Below are 18,257 nucleotides of genomic sequence, written 5' to 3' on the forward strand. Positions count from 1 at the left end.
GTTATGAATATATTTATATACAGAGAGAGAGAGAGAAATTGAGAAAGAGATTATTGTAATCTTATTCACTTCTTGATGAGATTCAGGTTCCACAACTTTATTTATTTTTCCTCCCTTCAACTTCATTTGGATTACTTTTCTACCAGGACATTTCTGAAGTCTGTACTTTGGACTTTCAAGTACAGCTTCAAAGTTTTCACTAGAGCCTACAGGAGTTTGTTGCTTGAATCCCAGCTGTGGACCAGGTAATTATAATTCTTTCTCTCTTTCTTTCTGCCAAATGTCTGGAAAGTCTAGAATTGAATTTAATTAGAGGAAGTTTAGGTGAACCCAGTTAAGGTGCAATGAAGTGGGACCAGAAAGCGACAAACAAGAAAAACTGCTGTTTAAAGCCAAACCCCTAGTGCTTTGTGATTGTTAGAGCAAGAACTATGACATATTTGCAAGCCTTTTCAGCCCAGTGGATCTTTTTAGCTGAAGCCCCTACAGTACCAGTACTTCCTACATTGGAAGTATTAATGGGATTAGCTTTGTGAACTCCAAGCTGGCATGCCTGAGAGGACCAATGAGAAATCTGTCAGAGAAAAGGATCAGTTTTGGACCTTGAACATGGTTTTATCATTTCTTTAGATTTGTATTGCTGATGGGAACCACCCAAGAGTTTTCTATGATCTGGATCATCAGGGCACGCTCCCTATAGCTGATGCGAAAGACTGTTGTCCCATACAATTCCAGTTAGGAAACGAGGAGTTAAAATTGTTCTGTCCAATAACAAACCAATTATTATCACCAGTTTTTTTAATCAGTTAATTGTTACTGTGCCTTACTTATATTAATGCTTTAATTCAGCTTATTTTCGCCTTGCTTTTTCCAGTAGAGCCTGGGAAACCACAATAATTTTTGCATGTTGTAACTACTCCATCTTGTGGTTTCATTACTCCATTTCCCTTTGTCCTTTTTATATACATGATGCTTTATATTTTCACTAAAATGTTTGTTTATGCATACTACTTATTTTGTCCTTTAATATGCCTTAAAATATCTACTTTTTGGCTCCAGCTTTAAATAAAATATTCAAAATGATTGCTTTCTGTCCAGATCTAATTAGGACTGCAGTTTCATTGGGATAAAGAAACAAACATTCATTTCCTAAATCTGTTTGAAACTACCATCTAGGTGGCAGCCTAACCAATTTAACTTGATCTTGAAAAGCTAAACAAAGTTATATTTATTGTTTGGATGGGAGACAACCAAGAAATATGAGGGCTAAAGATGGATTGGAATTAAAAAAAAACATACAGGTCCCCGAATCAAGCCTGAATCAAGGTGAACTTTACCTCAGGACTGTTTGATTAGCAATCTATGTTCAGCCATGTATAATTCCCACAGGAATATGGGTATGGAACATGAGCTTGGTATAGCTCAATCTGGAAATGAGGAGATTAATGTTCTGTTCCTTTTATGCAATTCTCTTCTTTTTGTACACCTTGCCTTGTTCTCTTCATCCCTTTCTAGAGCCCTCAGAAAAATTACATGTGAATGATATATATTTTAAAGCAGGTTCTCAAAAATGCAAGAAATGTTTTGTAATGGCATGTGGGAATGACCTTTGAAAGCAGGGAGAAGAGCCTCAGCCAGGGGAACAGTAGGATAAAGAGGCAGTTTAACCCGTAGAAGGAATGTGGGAATGGTAAATATCTCAGAAGAGAACCACCCCAGTTTCTTGAGCTATAAAGGCAACAGGAGAGAAATGTACTTTCAAACTCACAAAATTCTGTTAATGTAACCTAATGTAACCTAATGTAACCTAAGTTCAGTTGTGTTGCTCCTGTACAGCCATCCAAAGGTTTCTGGAGATATGCACTTAATCTCTCCAGCTATCAATCTACACACTTGTGCAAAACCCTGAAAAATTGTGACTATATTATTTAACCAGCTCAAGTCTACTTGCTATTTTTCTATATTTAAAAAAGAACCTTCTTTCATTTTACCTGTATCTAAGGACATCAGGGCCATCCATCCCAGAAAATTTCCTTAAAATAAGGATGATCAACTCGTGATTAATTGGCTACGTATGGCCCCCAAACTCAGTTTGGCAACCTCCTGGATTTCATTGCCAAAATCCAATAGCAAAACTAGGGATGGGAGTGGTTTGCAACACAGTTCGGTTTTCTTTTAAAGAAAAACAGAACAAACCGAAGCTCCTCAATTATATAGGGAGTTTAATTATCAACTTCATTTAGCATCTCTCCAATTGAAATGGCTGTTAAAATTGAATCCATCCATCACTGCTCTTAAGCTGTAAATAATAAAAAACCAGGAGGAAAAAAATGCTCCAGGCAACATCCAGCAGCTACACCCAATGCCTGCAGTGCTACAAGTTCTCCACAGGAAGAATCACTGGGTAGAATTGCCAATAGGGGAATGGCTGTTTGGAAGCTGCACAGTAAGCTTCCTAGCCAAGAGACCCAACCATCTCACCTGCCTTGTTGGCTAGAAGTCAATGTGTACCTACCTTCCCCTCTAAGGATGCTATCCTTCTCATTACTTCCAGATTCCAACTGAAGTGGTCAGGGCAACCCCACCACTTCCTTTTTAGGCATTTGCCACATTTCATTTCATGGATGGTATTTAAAGTCACACAAGTATGTAATTAGATGAATTCATTCTTGTGGCTTAATCATGTGTGCCCCTCATATACTGATGTACACAAGGAGCTTCACCCATTGCTACCACAACCCCTTTAGCTTAATGTCCTGATTGCTTTCGAGGTGTAGCTCCACCACCTGATGATCCGGGGACTGAGTCAGGCTCTTGCACCCTCAGGACATTTCCTTGAGATAACCCAGGCTGCTACTCTTTAGGATCCCCAACTGACCTAGATTAAAAAAAATGCTACCTTACTATCTCCAGGATTTTGTTGAACAGGCACATGTGGAATCATCACACAAAAGGCCCAACTCAAGCATCAAACATGCTGCTTCACTGCACAGCAATGCAACACAAGAGTAAGCTATCTTTAAGGCAGCCTTTCCCAACCTTTAAATTTGGGATGATGGGGGTTGTAGTCCAACTCTTCTCGATAGCACTGGTTTGGGGAAGCAGCATTAGTCCAATAACTACATCTCTACCTGTCCTAGCACTAGAGGAACCTAGTGCCCTAGAAGAATTCAAGATGCTCAAAGAAAAAAGCGCTAAGATCCAAAATATGGATGAAGTACATTGCTGGGTCCAATTACCTGACATTGTACGTAGCTGGAAGGCGGTGGGAAGACTCTGGCTCATTCAGTTCATTCCCTTCTCAGTCTTGCCATTTCCTGCTCTGCAATGCTCCGAGTTGGATCTCCAGAATGGTGTGAGCGATTTTATTTTCCATCACTGCAGGGCTGGGGGGCTAGTGGTGGACGCGTAGCAAGAGAGGTTTCCCTTCCCTCCAATGAGCAGCAAAGCAGGGAGGAGAGTGAATCAGATAAAGGCTTGGTTGGGTGAAAGCAGCACATGCTAGAATCATCTGGTGTTCACGTCCATGCAGCCAACACCCATCGATTAATGAGCCCAATGAGCAGGTGACCAGGGGCAGCAGTCCTGGGACCACCTCCTGGGCTGAAATAATATTGCTAAAGCCAGAGGGCAAAAAGCTTCCTCTGAGGTATGGTGGCCATGACAGCTCTAATTGTTGTTAGCATTTCTCATAGAAAGAGAAAGAGAAGCCATGATGGAAGAGCTGAAGTCTGTTTCTAGTGTCAAGTGAGCAGGGGGCTCCTGGCCAGCTCCCAAGTGCCTTTCCATGTTGTATCAAAGAGGAAGGTTTCACAAATGCAGTTTTTTCTCATCCCTGGCAGTTTAATAAGGGGATGGAACACCTTTGCACATTTTCTTTTCTACATAGGAAATGATTACAGGCATAGGAACTGTCTTCCAACCAAACTTTCATTGCATGCTATTGTCCCAGCTGCCAGGTAGCTACTCTTTTTTTTCCCAGGAATGTTATCTGGAGAATCTGTGGATTAGGGAATTCAGAGTAACAGTAATTTTGGCTGCCTAGGGCAGTGGTTCCCAAACTTGGCAACTTTAAGACTTGTGGACTTCAACTCCCAGCTCTGCTGGCTGGAGAATTCTGGGAGTTGAAGTCCACAAGTCTTAAAGTTGCCAAGTTTGGGAACCACTGGCCTAGGGTATTTAGCAACATGCTGGGCAACTAATACTCACAAAGATCTATCAGAAAACATCATCAATTCTTTGTAATTAAATGGCTTTTCCTTGATTTTTAGATGGCTAGAATCATAGAGAGAGATAAGCCAGGGCAAGATATACATAAACCTGCCACATAGACATTATTATATCTGCTATGAATGCTGTCTGATTGATATTCACAGACCTAAAAGCTTAGTTAATTCAAAGGAGAATTTAAGAGAGAACTACAACTACTTTAATAAAAAAGACTGGAAACCTTTTATTGACTTTTTTTTCTGAAAATGAGTAAATTTGAATGCTGATTTCAGGATTTATTGATTAAAAAGTATTTTTATGGGAAGAAAGGAATTGTGATATACAGTATGGGAGAGTAGAGATCAGTGGTGGGATTGAAATAATTTATCAACCAGTTCTCTGCCCTAATGATTCTGAGCACCAAACTGCTCAGAAAGTTAACAACTGGTTCTCCCAAAGTGGTACGAACTGCTTGATCCCACCACTGGTAGAGATGGTATTTGCTACATTTATAACTGCTGCAAAGAAGATTGGAAGTCACTTTAGATCTTTCTTTTTTCTTCCTTTTAGTTATTCACTTTTTGTAACCTATTGTTTTTTTTCTGTTTCTTCCTCTATGTTTCTGTAGTTTTTAAAAATCTTTTATTTAAAAAAAATATTAAAAACTTAATTCAGGAGAGGATAAGGCCTCAATCTTAAGTGGTATAAAGCTGGTTCTTTTGGCTATAACTTTTAATGTACAATTGACCTAGGAAGGTGGCTTTGCAATGATTGAGTTTCTTTATTTTGTTAAATGGGTTTATTTAATCCTAGTATGATGAGCAAACTACAATAGTGCTAAGCCAAAACCATTCACATCACGGCTTAGTACAATTTTAAAATCCAGCCATGACATTGGCAGATATCTCGTATGACAATGCTAAATAGTTCAAGGATGATGCAAACACTGCTATTTCTCTGGAATCATGCTTTTACTGGGTCCATAAACATTTTTATTCTTACCTTCCATTATCTCCTCAAATACATAAATTTTAATTCAAAACTCAGTTCCCTGGAGCAGGACTTTCCTAGCCTGGACATATTTTACTTAGATTTATGAACTGTACTTGGCTTTCATATTCCACATCTGGAGAAGGATGCAAAGGTACTCTAAAGCCAGATGCAATTTTGAGAGAAACAATCACCAGCCAAACTCTGAGGATGATTGACACATCCAGGTGCCAACAGGGGACCTTGTTCCTCTCTCCCTATTGCTGCCTGGGCAAGGACATGGAGTGGATTGCAAGGGAGATGGCAAGTGAATGGACAATATGGACTGTAGTAACAGGACCTCACGCACTGAGGCCTTCCTAGCCCAGGTACCTTGGGGTAGATTTGGGGTAGGCCCCAGGCATATTTAAAATCAGGATGGATTAATAACATAACATTAATAACATATACACAATAGCCTTTTCAGATCAAGCCCACTGAAGAGGAAAAGTGAGCTAGTGCAGGGGCAGCTGTCTGGTCTTTCTTCCCCGCCTCCTGTTTAGCCTTCAGGCTCCTGGACGTGGTCCTCCTTTTCTCACCATCCATCTTCTCCTGCCAAGCTAGTGACAGTTGCGCCTGGTCCTTTCTCACACCTGCTCATCTCGCTGCTCAATACCTGCCTAGCAGTTATATTAGAGCTGCCATGGGTGGTGACAGAAGGAGATAAATGGGCAGCCAAGAAGAGGAGAGGGAAAGACAAATCAGGGACGAGGGTGAAGAGCTGGTGCTATTAGAAAGAGGGAGGGGGGAAATCTCTCACCAGAAAGGAGAAGAGTTTGGGGAAGTCACTGGTTTGAAAACAGGCCTCAGCTGAGGCATTTTGGAAGCAGACAAGAACAGCAAATACATTTCCTATTCCCAAAAGGGTATAAATGGGCTTTATGCCCCACAGTTCCAAAGCATCAGGGAAAAGAAGGAAGTTTCCTCTAGTTTCATGTCACACCACTTAGGCTAGTGTTTCCCAATCATAGCAGCTTGAAGTTATGTGAGCCAATTTTCCAGTCAGCAAACTGCTCTAGGAGTGGAGGGCAGAGTTGCTCCTTCTATCCCTTTGTATCATGGGACAGCAGTATTATTGCAGAAGCCCCAACTTCTTTTGAGTCCATGGGCGTACATGAAATTTAAAAAGCATGTTAGCAGCACTCTTACAAAATGATGGCTGCATTTCCCTGCTTGAGCACAATAACCCCAGTTTCCAGAAGGCAAATTGCTGAAGTTATTTCTCCCAGCCCATTCTGTCATTCCAGGATGTTCTTCATACAACAGTCTCTTTTCTGCACAGTGGGACCAACTTTGAAACAATGAAGCCCACCATTGTTTTGATTTTCTAAGAATGCCTCTGAGAACTATATGGAGTTCAAAGGTACTCTATGGAATAAACACTGTTTATTTGAAATATTTTAACTTCCCATCTGCTCTACTAAGTGGCAATGCTGACTGACCTAGGCAAATTTAGAAAAGGCTAAGCAGTGGCTCAGTGGCTGCTGAATTTGTCGATCAGAAGATTGGAGATTCAGCGGATCGAATCCCTAATACCACGTAACAGAGTGAGCTCCCATTACTTGTCCCAGCTTATGCCAACCTAACAGTTCAAAAGCATGTAAAAATGCAAATAGACAAATAGGGACCACTTTGGCGGGAAGGTAACAGCATTCCATGTGTCTTTGGTGTTTAGTCATGCCGGCCACATGACCATGGAGAAGTCTTCGGACAGCGCTGGCTCATTGGCTTAGAAACGAAGATGAGCACCACTCCTAGAGCCAGAAACGACTAGCATGCATGTGCAGGGGAACCTTTACCTTTACCTAAGCAGGGTTCATATGGTTGGTATTTGGAAGGAAGAAAATATCAGAAGTGTACACCTGACCAAAAAATTGGATAAACATCCTGGATGAAGACTATTACAAATTCCTCACGTAGTATTTGCCAAGAAAATTGTGTGATGTTGTCCATAAAGTCATTAGAGTTTAGACGACTCAAAATTAAAAAGAAGCAGCTGCTCTTAAAAAGACGCAGGAACACTATGCCTCTCATTACACAGCTCTTAACAGGTTTCAAATATCCTAAATTTAAACAATTGCCACTGGGAATTCTTTAACCTGAAAGCTGTAATCTACATCAAATATAAAGTAGTGAATTTTCTTGTTGAGCGTGTCATTCAGCCAATGGGTCCTTTTTGTTCTAAAGCTTATACAGTAGTTGCCTTTGAATTTGGAAATGCTTACTATTCTGTTTGTTTGCTGTTGTTATTTTTAATTGTGCTTGCATACCCTGTACTTTCATGGATATTTTTGTTCTTAGAGTTAGCCCAGCAAGCTTGGAAGTATATTAAGGATATTCATCTCAATGATAGTGATTACACTTCAACTGAGTAGTAAAGTATAATTATAAATAGGGTGTAAAAGTCAACAGAGATCCAGTATGGAATAGTAGTTAGAATCAGTTTGGGAGAGACCCTCTCTCTCTTAGTCCTGGAAACCATTTCTGAATGTTGCCAGGAAAAATGCAAGGATTAAAGTAGGTCTAAAAATAAGCAGGAGTAGTAGTAAGAGTAAGAAGAAGATGCTACACTGAATATACAAACCAGCTAACGTTTTACTAAACTAAAAGAGTGACCTGGATAACTTCGTTTTACTGGATCTTCAAAAGCGATCTGATAAAGTTGTGAAAAATTTTGTAAGAAAGGGTGAAGAAAAAGATGAAAAGAAATCATATTACAAGACTTAGAGGGGATTAAAGTTCAACACATTTTTAGGTTAAAAATAAGAGAAATATAAAAAGAACAGGATTGTTAAAAGTAAAAGTAATTTTTTATTGTACATTTTTCTTTATAATACATCACATTTCCAGTGTTGCAATCGCAGTGTACTGGCTATATCCAGTCCTTTTTGAGTATATAGTTTAATACACCCTGATTATAACCAATATTCTCTTAATCATACATTTATACTCTCTTTTAAATACATAATATTGTACATCATAGTTGTAAGCACTATTTTCATAATTGTACCATAACATTCTATGTATTAAGCTCTCTCCTTTCCTCTTTCTACTTTCTTCTCCTCCCCTTTCCTCTTCTCCTCTCCCTTCTTCTCTCTCTTCTTCTCCACTTCCCTCTCCTTCCCTCTTTCCTACCAAAGTTGGTTTATTTAATCAAGGTTAAAATAGATATATTGTTATATCTGGTAATTCTTAATTGACTTTTGATGACCAGGACAGAACAACAAGGCTTTAAATATTTGTTTATAGATTTTAGGCCTGGGAAAGAGGGATCATTTGTTGTAGAATTTTAAGAGAAAGCGATGTTACTAACATTATTTATACCTGTTATAAAGAAAGAAGTCTTTTTTTCCCTTTTTTCTTTTCTGCTCTAGTTTGTTTTGTATTTTTTGTTTAGTTTGTATTAGTTCTTGTATTAGTTCTTGCAATGCTCAATAAAATTTCTCCTTCCCCCTCCCTCTGAATATATACACATATACACACAAAGAAAGCTGCAAAGACTAGCTCAGCAATCCCCAGAAGTCAAGATTGACTTGGAGACACATACCGTACATACATACATACATACATACATACATACATACATACATACATGCATACCACAAAGCTGCTTTAATAGATTTCCTAGACATGATAAGAGACTAACAGGTCTCCTATTCTTTTTGCCAGGGTTAGGCAAGTAGACAAGAATTTCAAGTTGGGTAAGTTCTCACATTGTAACATTCATAAGTACCAATACAGTTTTAAGCAGAAAAAGGATCAGGAAGACTCTTTAGAGGGAGACTAGTAGCATGGGTTACTAGCTACTTTTATTGGAGAGGGTAAATGCTGGTTATTCTGTTTGCTAACTATCAGATTCCCACAGACAACCCCCTGTTCTCACTACCAAATATTGCATAGTGCTAAATACTATTCCTGGGTTCCTTTTGTCTTCTGTGATATTTTGGAAAATGGCTGTAGTTGAACTCTTTTTCTGATTGGTTATTACCCTCCACTTATTAAGGACTGTCAAGTTTCTTTTGTTAGTGTCAATTCAGTGCATATTCGAAATGCCAAATTTTTGAGGATTAAATTACAAGGGATATCCTATTTTAGGATTGTCCCAATATATCTCACATTAAGCAGTGTATGGCTATTTCATCAAGAATTTGCTCATACCAAAAGCACCATCTTCTGCCTCTCTCCTACTTTCTTTCAAGAAAATGGGTAACTGGTGAGAGGAAGATGGAAAGGAGAGAAAGAGGAGGAGAGAGGGTAGAAAGAGGAAGAGGAAGAGTAGGAGTAGAGAAAGACACGGGAAGAAGGAAGGGGAAGGAGAGGAGGAAGGAGGAAAGTAGAGAAGGGAGGGAGGGATAAAGGAAAGGGAAAGGAAAGCAAGATGGAAGGGAGAGAAAAGGAAGGAGAGAGGGTAGGAAGGGAAAGATGAAGAGTAGGAGCAAAGGAGAGGTAAGGGAAGAAGGAAGGGGAAGGAAAGGAGGAAGGAAGAAAGTAGAGAAGGGAGAGAGGGTGAAAAGAAAGAGGTAAGGAGAGGAGGATGGAAAGGAGAGAAAGAGGAGGAGAGAGGGTAGGAAGGGGATGAGGAAGAGCAGGAGTAGGAGAAAGGTACAGGAAGAAGGAAGGGAAGGGAGAGCAGGAAGGAAGAAAGTAGAGAAGGGAGGAAGGGAGAAAAGAAAGGGAAAATAAGGTGGTGTTATAACAGGAGGAAGGGATGGTAAATAAAGCAAACCAAACTGTATATTATAACCTATTAAATGAAATAATAAATGTATAAGAATGATAAATGCTAAAACACTTGTAACCAAACAACATGCTATATGTGATGATGGTTTTTTTCCCCCCTGTTTTGTTTTTTGTTTTTGTTTTCTTTTCCTTGTTGTGGGTATATTTTGTCTATGTAACAAAAAATAATAATAAAAAAAATTATATTAAAAAAAATGGGTAACTGGTAATTTCAGCATGTGTACTAATAACCCAGTATGATTGGAATTGTTTTTAATAATCTAATCAGAATATGGAATCAGGTAATCTCGAGGGGGCATTCTACCACATTCTCTTTAAATAGCATTTCTGATTACAACTCATGCAGCAGACAAGTCAAAGATGGAGGAATGTACCCCATGATACAGTCTGGGAAACGAAAGTAGAGGAGAATTAGCTCACCACAGATTTTGCAGAAGAATTGAAATGATACTGTTCACATCATGGATAGATGTGATTTTTCTAGAGGTGCTTGGGCTACTGGCACTTATAAACTGCTGACATTTTACTTCCTAGACTCTCAATTTCACCAGTGACATTCCTCACCTCTGTGGACTTTATGCAGGTAGTCCTTAACTTACCACTGTTGCTTAAGGACCATTTAAAGTTATGACAGACTCATTAAAAGTTATTTACAACCAGTCTTCAGAGTTTCAACTGCTGCACCACTCCTGTGGTCACATGATTGCATTTTAGATGCTTGTGGCAACCAGCTCATATTTACAACTGGTTGCAATCTCTTTCAATCTGTAAGCACACAGAGGTTGAAAGGGGCTTTCACAAATGTTCAGAATCCTCATATGGAATTCATGTCCCACTCCCATCATGTCAGTGGGTGACAGTGGTAGAGGTATTTGGAGCAGGAATGTCCACGTATATGTGCATGAGACATGTGCCTCATAATATCATTGTGCAAATTATTTGTTAACACAACAATATAATATAAGAGACGTATCTCTTAAGAGTTGCCTTATTGGTGAGATTGGCAGCATATAAATTTAATATAAACAAACAAACAAACAAACAAACAAATAAATTGTACAGGTAGTCCCCAACTTATAACAGTTCATTTAGTGATGTTCGAAGTTACAATGACACTGAAAAAAGTGACTTGTGAACTTTTTTTACACTTATGGCAATTGCTTCATCCTCATGGTCTTATGATCAAAATTCAGATGCTTGGCAACTGACTAAATTATGACAGTTGTGGTGTCCCAGGCTCATGTGATGACCTATTGCAACTCTGTGACTAGAAGGTGGTTTTATGTTTTATGTTTGTTTGTGTTTGTTTGTCTAAAAATAAAAAAGTTTCTTTAAAAAACAACAACTGTGTTGTTAACTCAACAATTGCAGTGATTCACTTAACAACTATGGCAAGAATGGGACAAGACTCACTTAGCAACTGTCTCACTTAACAACATAAATTTTATGCTCAATTGTGGTTGTAAGTCAAGGACTACCTGTACTGAATGCTGAAGATCTAGTGATCCATGGAGTCTCCACTCTTGTATTAAAACATTGCAGAACTGGGTACTGGGGAAGATTTAAAGGTAAGATTAGGGTCTTGGCTCAGTGGGTTGCAGATGAGAATTCTCCAGTATTGCTAAAGGGGTTGTTGATAATAACCCCATGTGGTCTTCTTTCTCACAACAGAGTCTGAAACCCCATCATGTCACATCCACAATACCTTCCTCCCTTGGAACGCGTAGCAATATGTGGGGGCACTCATGGGAATGAAATGTCAGGTGTTTATCTAGTCAAGCACTGGCTACGGGATCCATCTGAGTTGCAACGCAGCACCTTTCGGGTCACACCTTTTGTGGGAAACCCACGTGCAGTCGAGCAGTGTGTCCGCTACACTGGGAGGGATCTTAATCGTACGTTCGCTGCAGCTTTTCTAGAGTAAGTATTATGCTTTGCCCCAATCTCTAGAGGTTTTGTAGGGAACACAAAGACCACCCTTCACAGGAACTATTAGGGAAGGCAACATACTGAAGCTCACATTTCTTTGTGTCAAATCTGAAGATGCTTACATGTCTAAGATTTCACTTAAGGTTTGTTCCCATAAGACTTTAAACTCACCTTACTCAGTATCAGGCCCTTGCAAACTGCTAGCATATCTCTATCTCCAACCAATTCCAACCAAAGTGGCTTTATCCATGCTGGCTAGAACAGTAGAAGTTGGAGCCCAATATATCTGCATAGTACCAGATTAGAAGAAGCCTCTGCTCCCTATCAGATCTACCAGACTACCATTGTTTTGAACATCTCTTTCTCAGTACCAAGGCTTCAGATTCAGACCTTCATGAGATTCAACGTGCTCAGGAGATCAACCAGATCTTTGGACCCAAAGGCTCATCTGAAGCCTATGACTTTATGTTAGACCTACACAACACCACAGCCAACATGGGTTCCTGCCTCTTACTGAAGTCTGAATTTAGCCTGTTGTCCATACACATGTGTTACTACATCCAGGTGAGGTCATGTTCCTGAAATTTCCTAAGAATCTAATTCTTCTCCTTTTTTCAAGAAAAGAAAGCTGAGATTTCTAAAAACAAACAAACCTCATCTTCTTTTCTCCTGCCTTTGCAGAAGCACTGTACAGTGAGACATTGTCCCATCTTAATCTGTCAACCACCTGGAGAGGAGGCTACTTTCATGATGTCAGTGGCTAAACACGGTCTAGGTAAGGAATAGTTCTCAGCTTGGTGACCGTTCCTGGAAGTGTCCTGGAAAGACATATACAGAATGTCTGCAAAAGATGCATATAGCTCATCAATTTCAGTTGCAACATCACAAAATATTGTACCAATTCTTTATGTAATGTCTAATCTTTTGATGCAGCGGATGTTTCAAGCCAACTTTGACCTACATCAAACCAACTCTTACCTACATTGGTCTTGTCTGATATTGTCTTCTGAATCCCATTTCTATTTTGACATCTTTTTATCAAGATATAATACAGTGACAGTATAAAAGGGCTGTTTTTCTATGGTGGAAGATTTAAAAATATTATATTGAATTAAGCAAGATAAGATTGGAATGATGTATTCTCACATTATTTAGTTTTACACAACTAAAAACTAATGAAAATTCACATCTCTTCCACCTGTTTTCCAAACTCTTACTTTAGTCAAATCTTTTTTTTCTTCTAGCACAACTTATTTGGGTTTCTCTTGAACGCATATGAAGTCAGTTGTTAATAAGATAGATGGGTTCCCCCATTCATTACCCATACAGTATAATTATATTATGAAACAGGCTGAGAGATAATGGCCATTTCCACATTAGTAAATGTCTATGGAGATTCTCAATCATCCAGGCCACGGTTGTCCCAAAGGTGCTTTTTCAAAAGGCAGCTGGATTTTCCATAACCTACTACTAGATAAAGTAGAAGAATGTGGGTTAGACAGCATCACCACCAGATGGATTCGTAACTGGCTGACCAACAGTACTCAATGTGTAGTCCTCAATGGAACTGCATCTACATGGAGGGAAGTATGCAGTGGAGTACCCCAAGGCTCTGTTTTAGGCCCAGTACTCTTCAACATCTTCATCAATGATTTGGATGATGGAATAAATGGGGAACTCATCAAATTTGCAGATGACACAAAGTGGCAGGAATAGCCAACACTCCAGAAGATAGGCTTAAGATACAGAAGGATCTTCACAAACTTGAACATTGGGCACTATCTAATAAAATGAAATTCAATGGTGAAAAGAATAAGGTTCTACATTTAGGCAAGAAAAACAAAATGCACAGGTACAGTATAGGTGGTACCTTGCTCAATAGTAGTAACTATGAGAGGAATCTTGGAATCCTAGTGGACAATCATTTAAATATGAGCAAGGAGTTTGCAGCAGCTGCCAAAAAAGCCAACACAGTTCTAGGTTACATAAACAGAGGGACAGAATCAAGATCACGTGAAGTGTTAATATCACTTTATAATGCCTTGGTAAGGCCACACTTGGAATACTGCATTCAGTTTTGGTCGCCACAATGTAGAAAAGATGTGGAGACTCTAGAAAGAGTGCAGAGAAAAGCAACAAATATGATTAGAAGACTGGAGACTAAAACATATGAAGAATGGTTGCAGGAACTGGGTATGTCTACTTTAATGAAAAGAAGGACTAGGGGAGACATGATAGCAGTGTTCCAATATCTCAGGGGTTACCACAAAGAAGAGGGAGTCAAACTATTCTCCAGGGCACCTGAGTGTAGAACAAGAAGCAATGGGTGGAAACTAATCAAGGAGAGAAGCAACTTAGAACTGAGGAGAAATTTCCTGACAGTTAGAACAATTAATCAATGGAACAGTTTTCCTCCAGAAGTTGTGAATGCCCCAACACTGGAAGTCTTTAAGAAGATGTTGGATAGCCCTTTGTCTGAAACGGTATAGGGTTTCCTGCCTAGGCAGTGGGTGGGACTAGAAGACCTCCAAGGTCCCTTCCAACTCTGGTATTGTATTGTATTGTATTGTATTGTATTGTATTGTATTGTATTGTATTGTATTGTATTGTATTGTATTGTATTGTATTCTTGTAAAAGTCCAGTTGCCTATTGGAAAAATCACCTTTAGGCCCTACATTACTAGTTTTTAGTATTTTCCAATATCATATTCTCCAAGCAAAAAGTGGGAAATATTGCAGTTCTTGCTTTGCCACATGTGATCTATGTAGAAGAAGGAAAGATATATGTAAGGTAAACAAAGGCATTCCAACCTAATTCCATCATGATGTATTCTAACACTCCCCCTCCCTTTCTTCCTATAATCCCCTACAGCATTAGAGTTGGGTCCACAACCCCAGGGAGTGGCACGAGCTGACCAGCTTGCTAAGATGAGAACAATTGTGGCCTGTGCTTTGGACTTCATTGAGCTTTTTAACAAAGGTGACCTATTTTGATTCTTGGGACTGAGAAGCTCTATAAACGTGAGTGAGCGATATTAGCGTTAATGAGCTCAATTTTGGAGATGATCAGAATGCCATAGTTTTACTGATAAAGCAATGAAAGCTATAGCAACAAGCCCTCCCTTTGTCAAAATAAGACTGGGGAAAAAAGCCAATGGTGAGCTATCAACCAACTGTCATGCATTTTTCAGTAATATGTCTGGAAATATAATCCTGTTTCCCTCGTGTGCCGCAGACTAGTGATCTGACATGAGATTTATGCTGATCAGGCTCTTGCCTGGCATGAATTTTAAAATAAAGCCTAGACCAGTGTTTCTCAACCTTGGCAACTTGAAGATGTCCGGACTTCAACTCCCAGAATCCCCCAGCCAGCGAATGCTGGATTCTGGGAGTTGAAGTCCGGACATCTTCAAGTTGCCAAGGTTGAGAAACACTGGCCTAGACATACAGTACCTTCCGATGCAGAAACTGACAAACATCTGAATAGGGATCATCAATTGCCAAGGGTGGTGGGGAATGAATTTGTCCATCTTCCTGCCTCACAGAGTCCTGATTGTGAAGACTGAGAATAAACTTTGTGTGGATCTGGCTGTCGGTCTGCTTCTTTTTGCTAGGCACCTTGTTCCCAGCCTTTGAAATTGAGGCCTACAGGCCAGTTGAACGGAAGGACTTCTCCCGTTATCCCAATGGGGAGATTTCTGCTGTAATACATCCAAATCTACAGGTGAGTACAAGGCTGAAGAAGGAAAGAAGAGAGGGCCTATGTTTGTGTGGGTATGTGTAAGAGTGAGTGCTTGTGTGCGTGCACACACTATTTGCAGCTTTCTGGCTGCACTTTGCAACGTAATAGAACATTGAGTGCCTAAAACTTTGGACATCTGTGCAAGGAGCATTTTGCACCTTATCTGGTAGCTTTGACAACTGTCTATTTTTTTTCCTGCGCAGCTCTGCATTTTATTTGAAATTAGGACAATTTGACTTTGACCCTTGCAACACTTTGTATTGTGGCTAGTCCACTTGGGAAGGGATTTTCTTTTTGTCCATCTCTCCTCCTAGATTCTTTCTCCTTTTTCTTTTCTTTTCAAGTTTTAGTAATTTTCTATTGTTTACATTTGTTAGTGCTTAATAAATATTGTGTTGTCTGGGTTATTTATTTGCTTAGCAGTACAGATTACATTTCTAATCCCCACCCCTTGTTTCCAACCACTGGTAGAATAAGTTCCAGATTCCTTCTCTTTTCCTGATACATAGAGCTATTCCTTACAACTTCAGAAGGTTTTTAATGCAATAAAATGAATGTAATTCCCCCCTTTCAATTAGCAATAAAATCCACTACAGAACAGAATCAAAATCAAAACACCCACAGCAACGTATAAAGTTAAGAACCATAGCAACAGGGATCCTCCAGCAAATACCTGTGCTTTCTTTTTATGTGGAATGGGGATGTTTGTAACATTAGAATACCGAGGAGTGGGGAGGGGAGGGCTGGGGAAATACTCTTTTTTGCATCTCTCTTTGGTCAGTGAGCCAGCACAGCACTCCGTTGCTTCAGCAGGATCTCAAGGTTTCAGGGGCAGAAAAAATGAGGATTGCTGCATCCAATAACTGCATTGTGAGGGAGTGGAAACATTGTGCTAGGGCACTGGAGTTTAATGCGCATGTGAAACTGTGAGATTTTGTGAGTGTGCCATAGCACTGCAAGACAGAGGAAAATTTCACTTGTCAGAATGTTCTTTCCCTGATCACCGAGTTGTCTGCTTGAGTAGTATAGAGAGCGTAGGATAATCACATATCAGACTCCAAGGCAGTCTGCAATTAATCATCCAACAGTGACAGTGCTCATTACAACAGTTTCATCTCCTGCAAGGATTGTTTCCAGCTCATCAGAGGATACTAGACTATTGAGGGGGCGGGGGATGCTTGCTTTATGAAAACTTTGCGGCTATTTTGTTCTTGGTATAGTATCAAATCCTCTCCCTTAGGATAAAGATTTCCAGCCCCTGAAGCCTGGGGACCCAGTTTTCCAGACTTTCGATGGAGAGGATATTCTACATGATGATGATGATACCTTCTTCCCAGTCTTCATCAATGAAGCAGCCTACTATGAGAAGAAAATAGCCTTTTGGAAGACCAAAAAGGAAACATTTGCCCGACCAGCACTGCAGAAGGCATTTTAAGTAGGATGAGTTGGTTAACAATCAAAGGCAATTGAAGTTTCTGTGTTGTGCACATTCTAAGAATCAGTGATACTGGAGAAAATTATGTGGTCACTAAGAATCAGCACCAAATTGATGACATATAATGAAATAAATTATGCATGGCTTAGTCCATGTAGCAACAAATTATGATAATCACTCCTAGTTTATTGTCTGATGCAATTATCTCTTATGCTAGGGCAAAATAGTGTGCACTTCTGCAAAACAAAGATGTGCCCTTGTAGTGAGGATTCCCAAGAGGCATGTGCACACAACTAGTGTGACCTCCCCCTTTTGGTACACTTTTTTCACCCTCCCCAGGCTCCAGAGGCTTTCTCGGAACCTGGGGAGGGCAGAAACAGCCTCCCCGCCCTCCCCTGAAGACTCTCTGGAGGCTTCAGGAGCTTCCCGAAAGCCTTCGGAGGGCAAAAAACAGCCCTATGGGCAACCTGGAAATTTGGGAATGGTGACTTCCGGTTTGTCCGTAGGGCCATTTTTCACCCTCCGGATCCTTCAGGGAAGCCTCCTGAAGGCTCTGGAGAGCGAAAAACCGCCTCAAAAGAAAGCCGAAGACACCGGGCCATTGCGCATATGCATGCTGGAGCTGACAAGGCAACGCCTTGTGTGCCCTAACAAATGGTTCCGTGTGCCACCTGTGGCACACGTGCCATAGGTTTGCCATCACAGTTCCAGAGTATATGGCAGATGCAAATAGTAGCATGCTTAGTCTGGCAATATTCTGTCTATAGGTATGAAACCAATAAAGAGCTAAGCTTTACATTAGCTAATAGTTAATGCATATCTTGGAGATTTTCAATCAGAAATTTTAGAAATGGCAAACAATTGTTTTTTCCCCCCTGTCTTTCAACTATAAAAACAAAAGGGAAGGTTAACATATACTTTGGTGATTATTAATTAGAAATGTCAATATTTTTTCTTTTCTCTCTAGATTGTCTTAGATTTTAAATGGTCATTTTGTTAACACATATTAATAGATTGTTTAGAGATTGTTGCTTTTTGCGTTTGTGGAGAGGAGAGAAAAATGTAAATAACCCTTAGTTAACTACAACAATAACAAGATATGTTAGAGAGAGGAAATATTAGATGTCCTAGTAATTGACTTTATTTTTTTTTTCTTAGAATATGTTATAAAGA

The 18,257-nt window shown here is 39.7% G+C and overlaps 1 protein-coding gene across 2 annotated transcripts; it reads left to right on the forward strand.

The window, feature by feature from the left end:
- The first annotated feature begins 141 nt into the window (after positions 1 to 141).
- Positions 142 to 17,197, forward strand: ACY3 (aminoacylase 3). Of its 2 annotated transcripts, XM_032232857.1 has the most exons (8): positions 188 to 245; positions 8,908 to 8,939; positions 11,650 to 11,898; positions 12,276 to 12,471; positions 12,589 to 12,682; positions 14,780 to 14,887; positions 15,522 to 15,631; positions 16,890 to 17,197. In XM_032232857.1, exons 3-8 carry the CDS (start codon positions 11,666 to 11,668, stop codon positions 17,082 to 17,084), a joined length of 936 nt encoding a protein of 311 aa, XP_032088748.1. In that variant the 5' UTR covers positions 188 to 245; positions 8,908 to 8,939; positions 11,650 to 11,665; the 3' UTR covers positions 17,085 to 17,197. The 2 variants fall into 2 exon arrangements, with proteins under 2 accessions (XP_032088739.1, XP_032088748.1); XM_032232848.1 differs by lacking the exon at positions 8,908 to 8,939 and having other exon boundaries at positions 142 to 245.
- The last annotated feature ends 1,060 nt before the right edge of the window (positions 17,198 to 18,257 follow it).

Source organism: Thamnophis elegans, chromosome 1 (assembly GCF_009769535.1).
Source record: "Thamnophis elegans isolate rThaEle1 chromosome 1, rThaEle1.pri, whole genome shotgun sequence".
Lineage (NCBI taxonomy): Eukaryota > Metazoa > Chordata > Lepidosauria > Squamata > Colubridae > Thamnophis > Thamnophis elegans.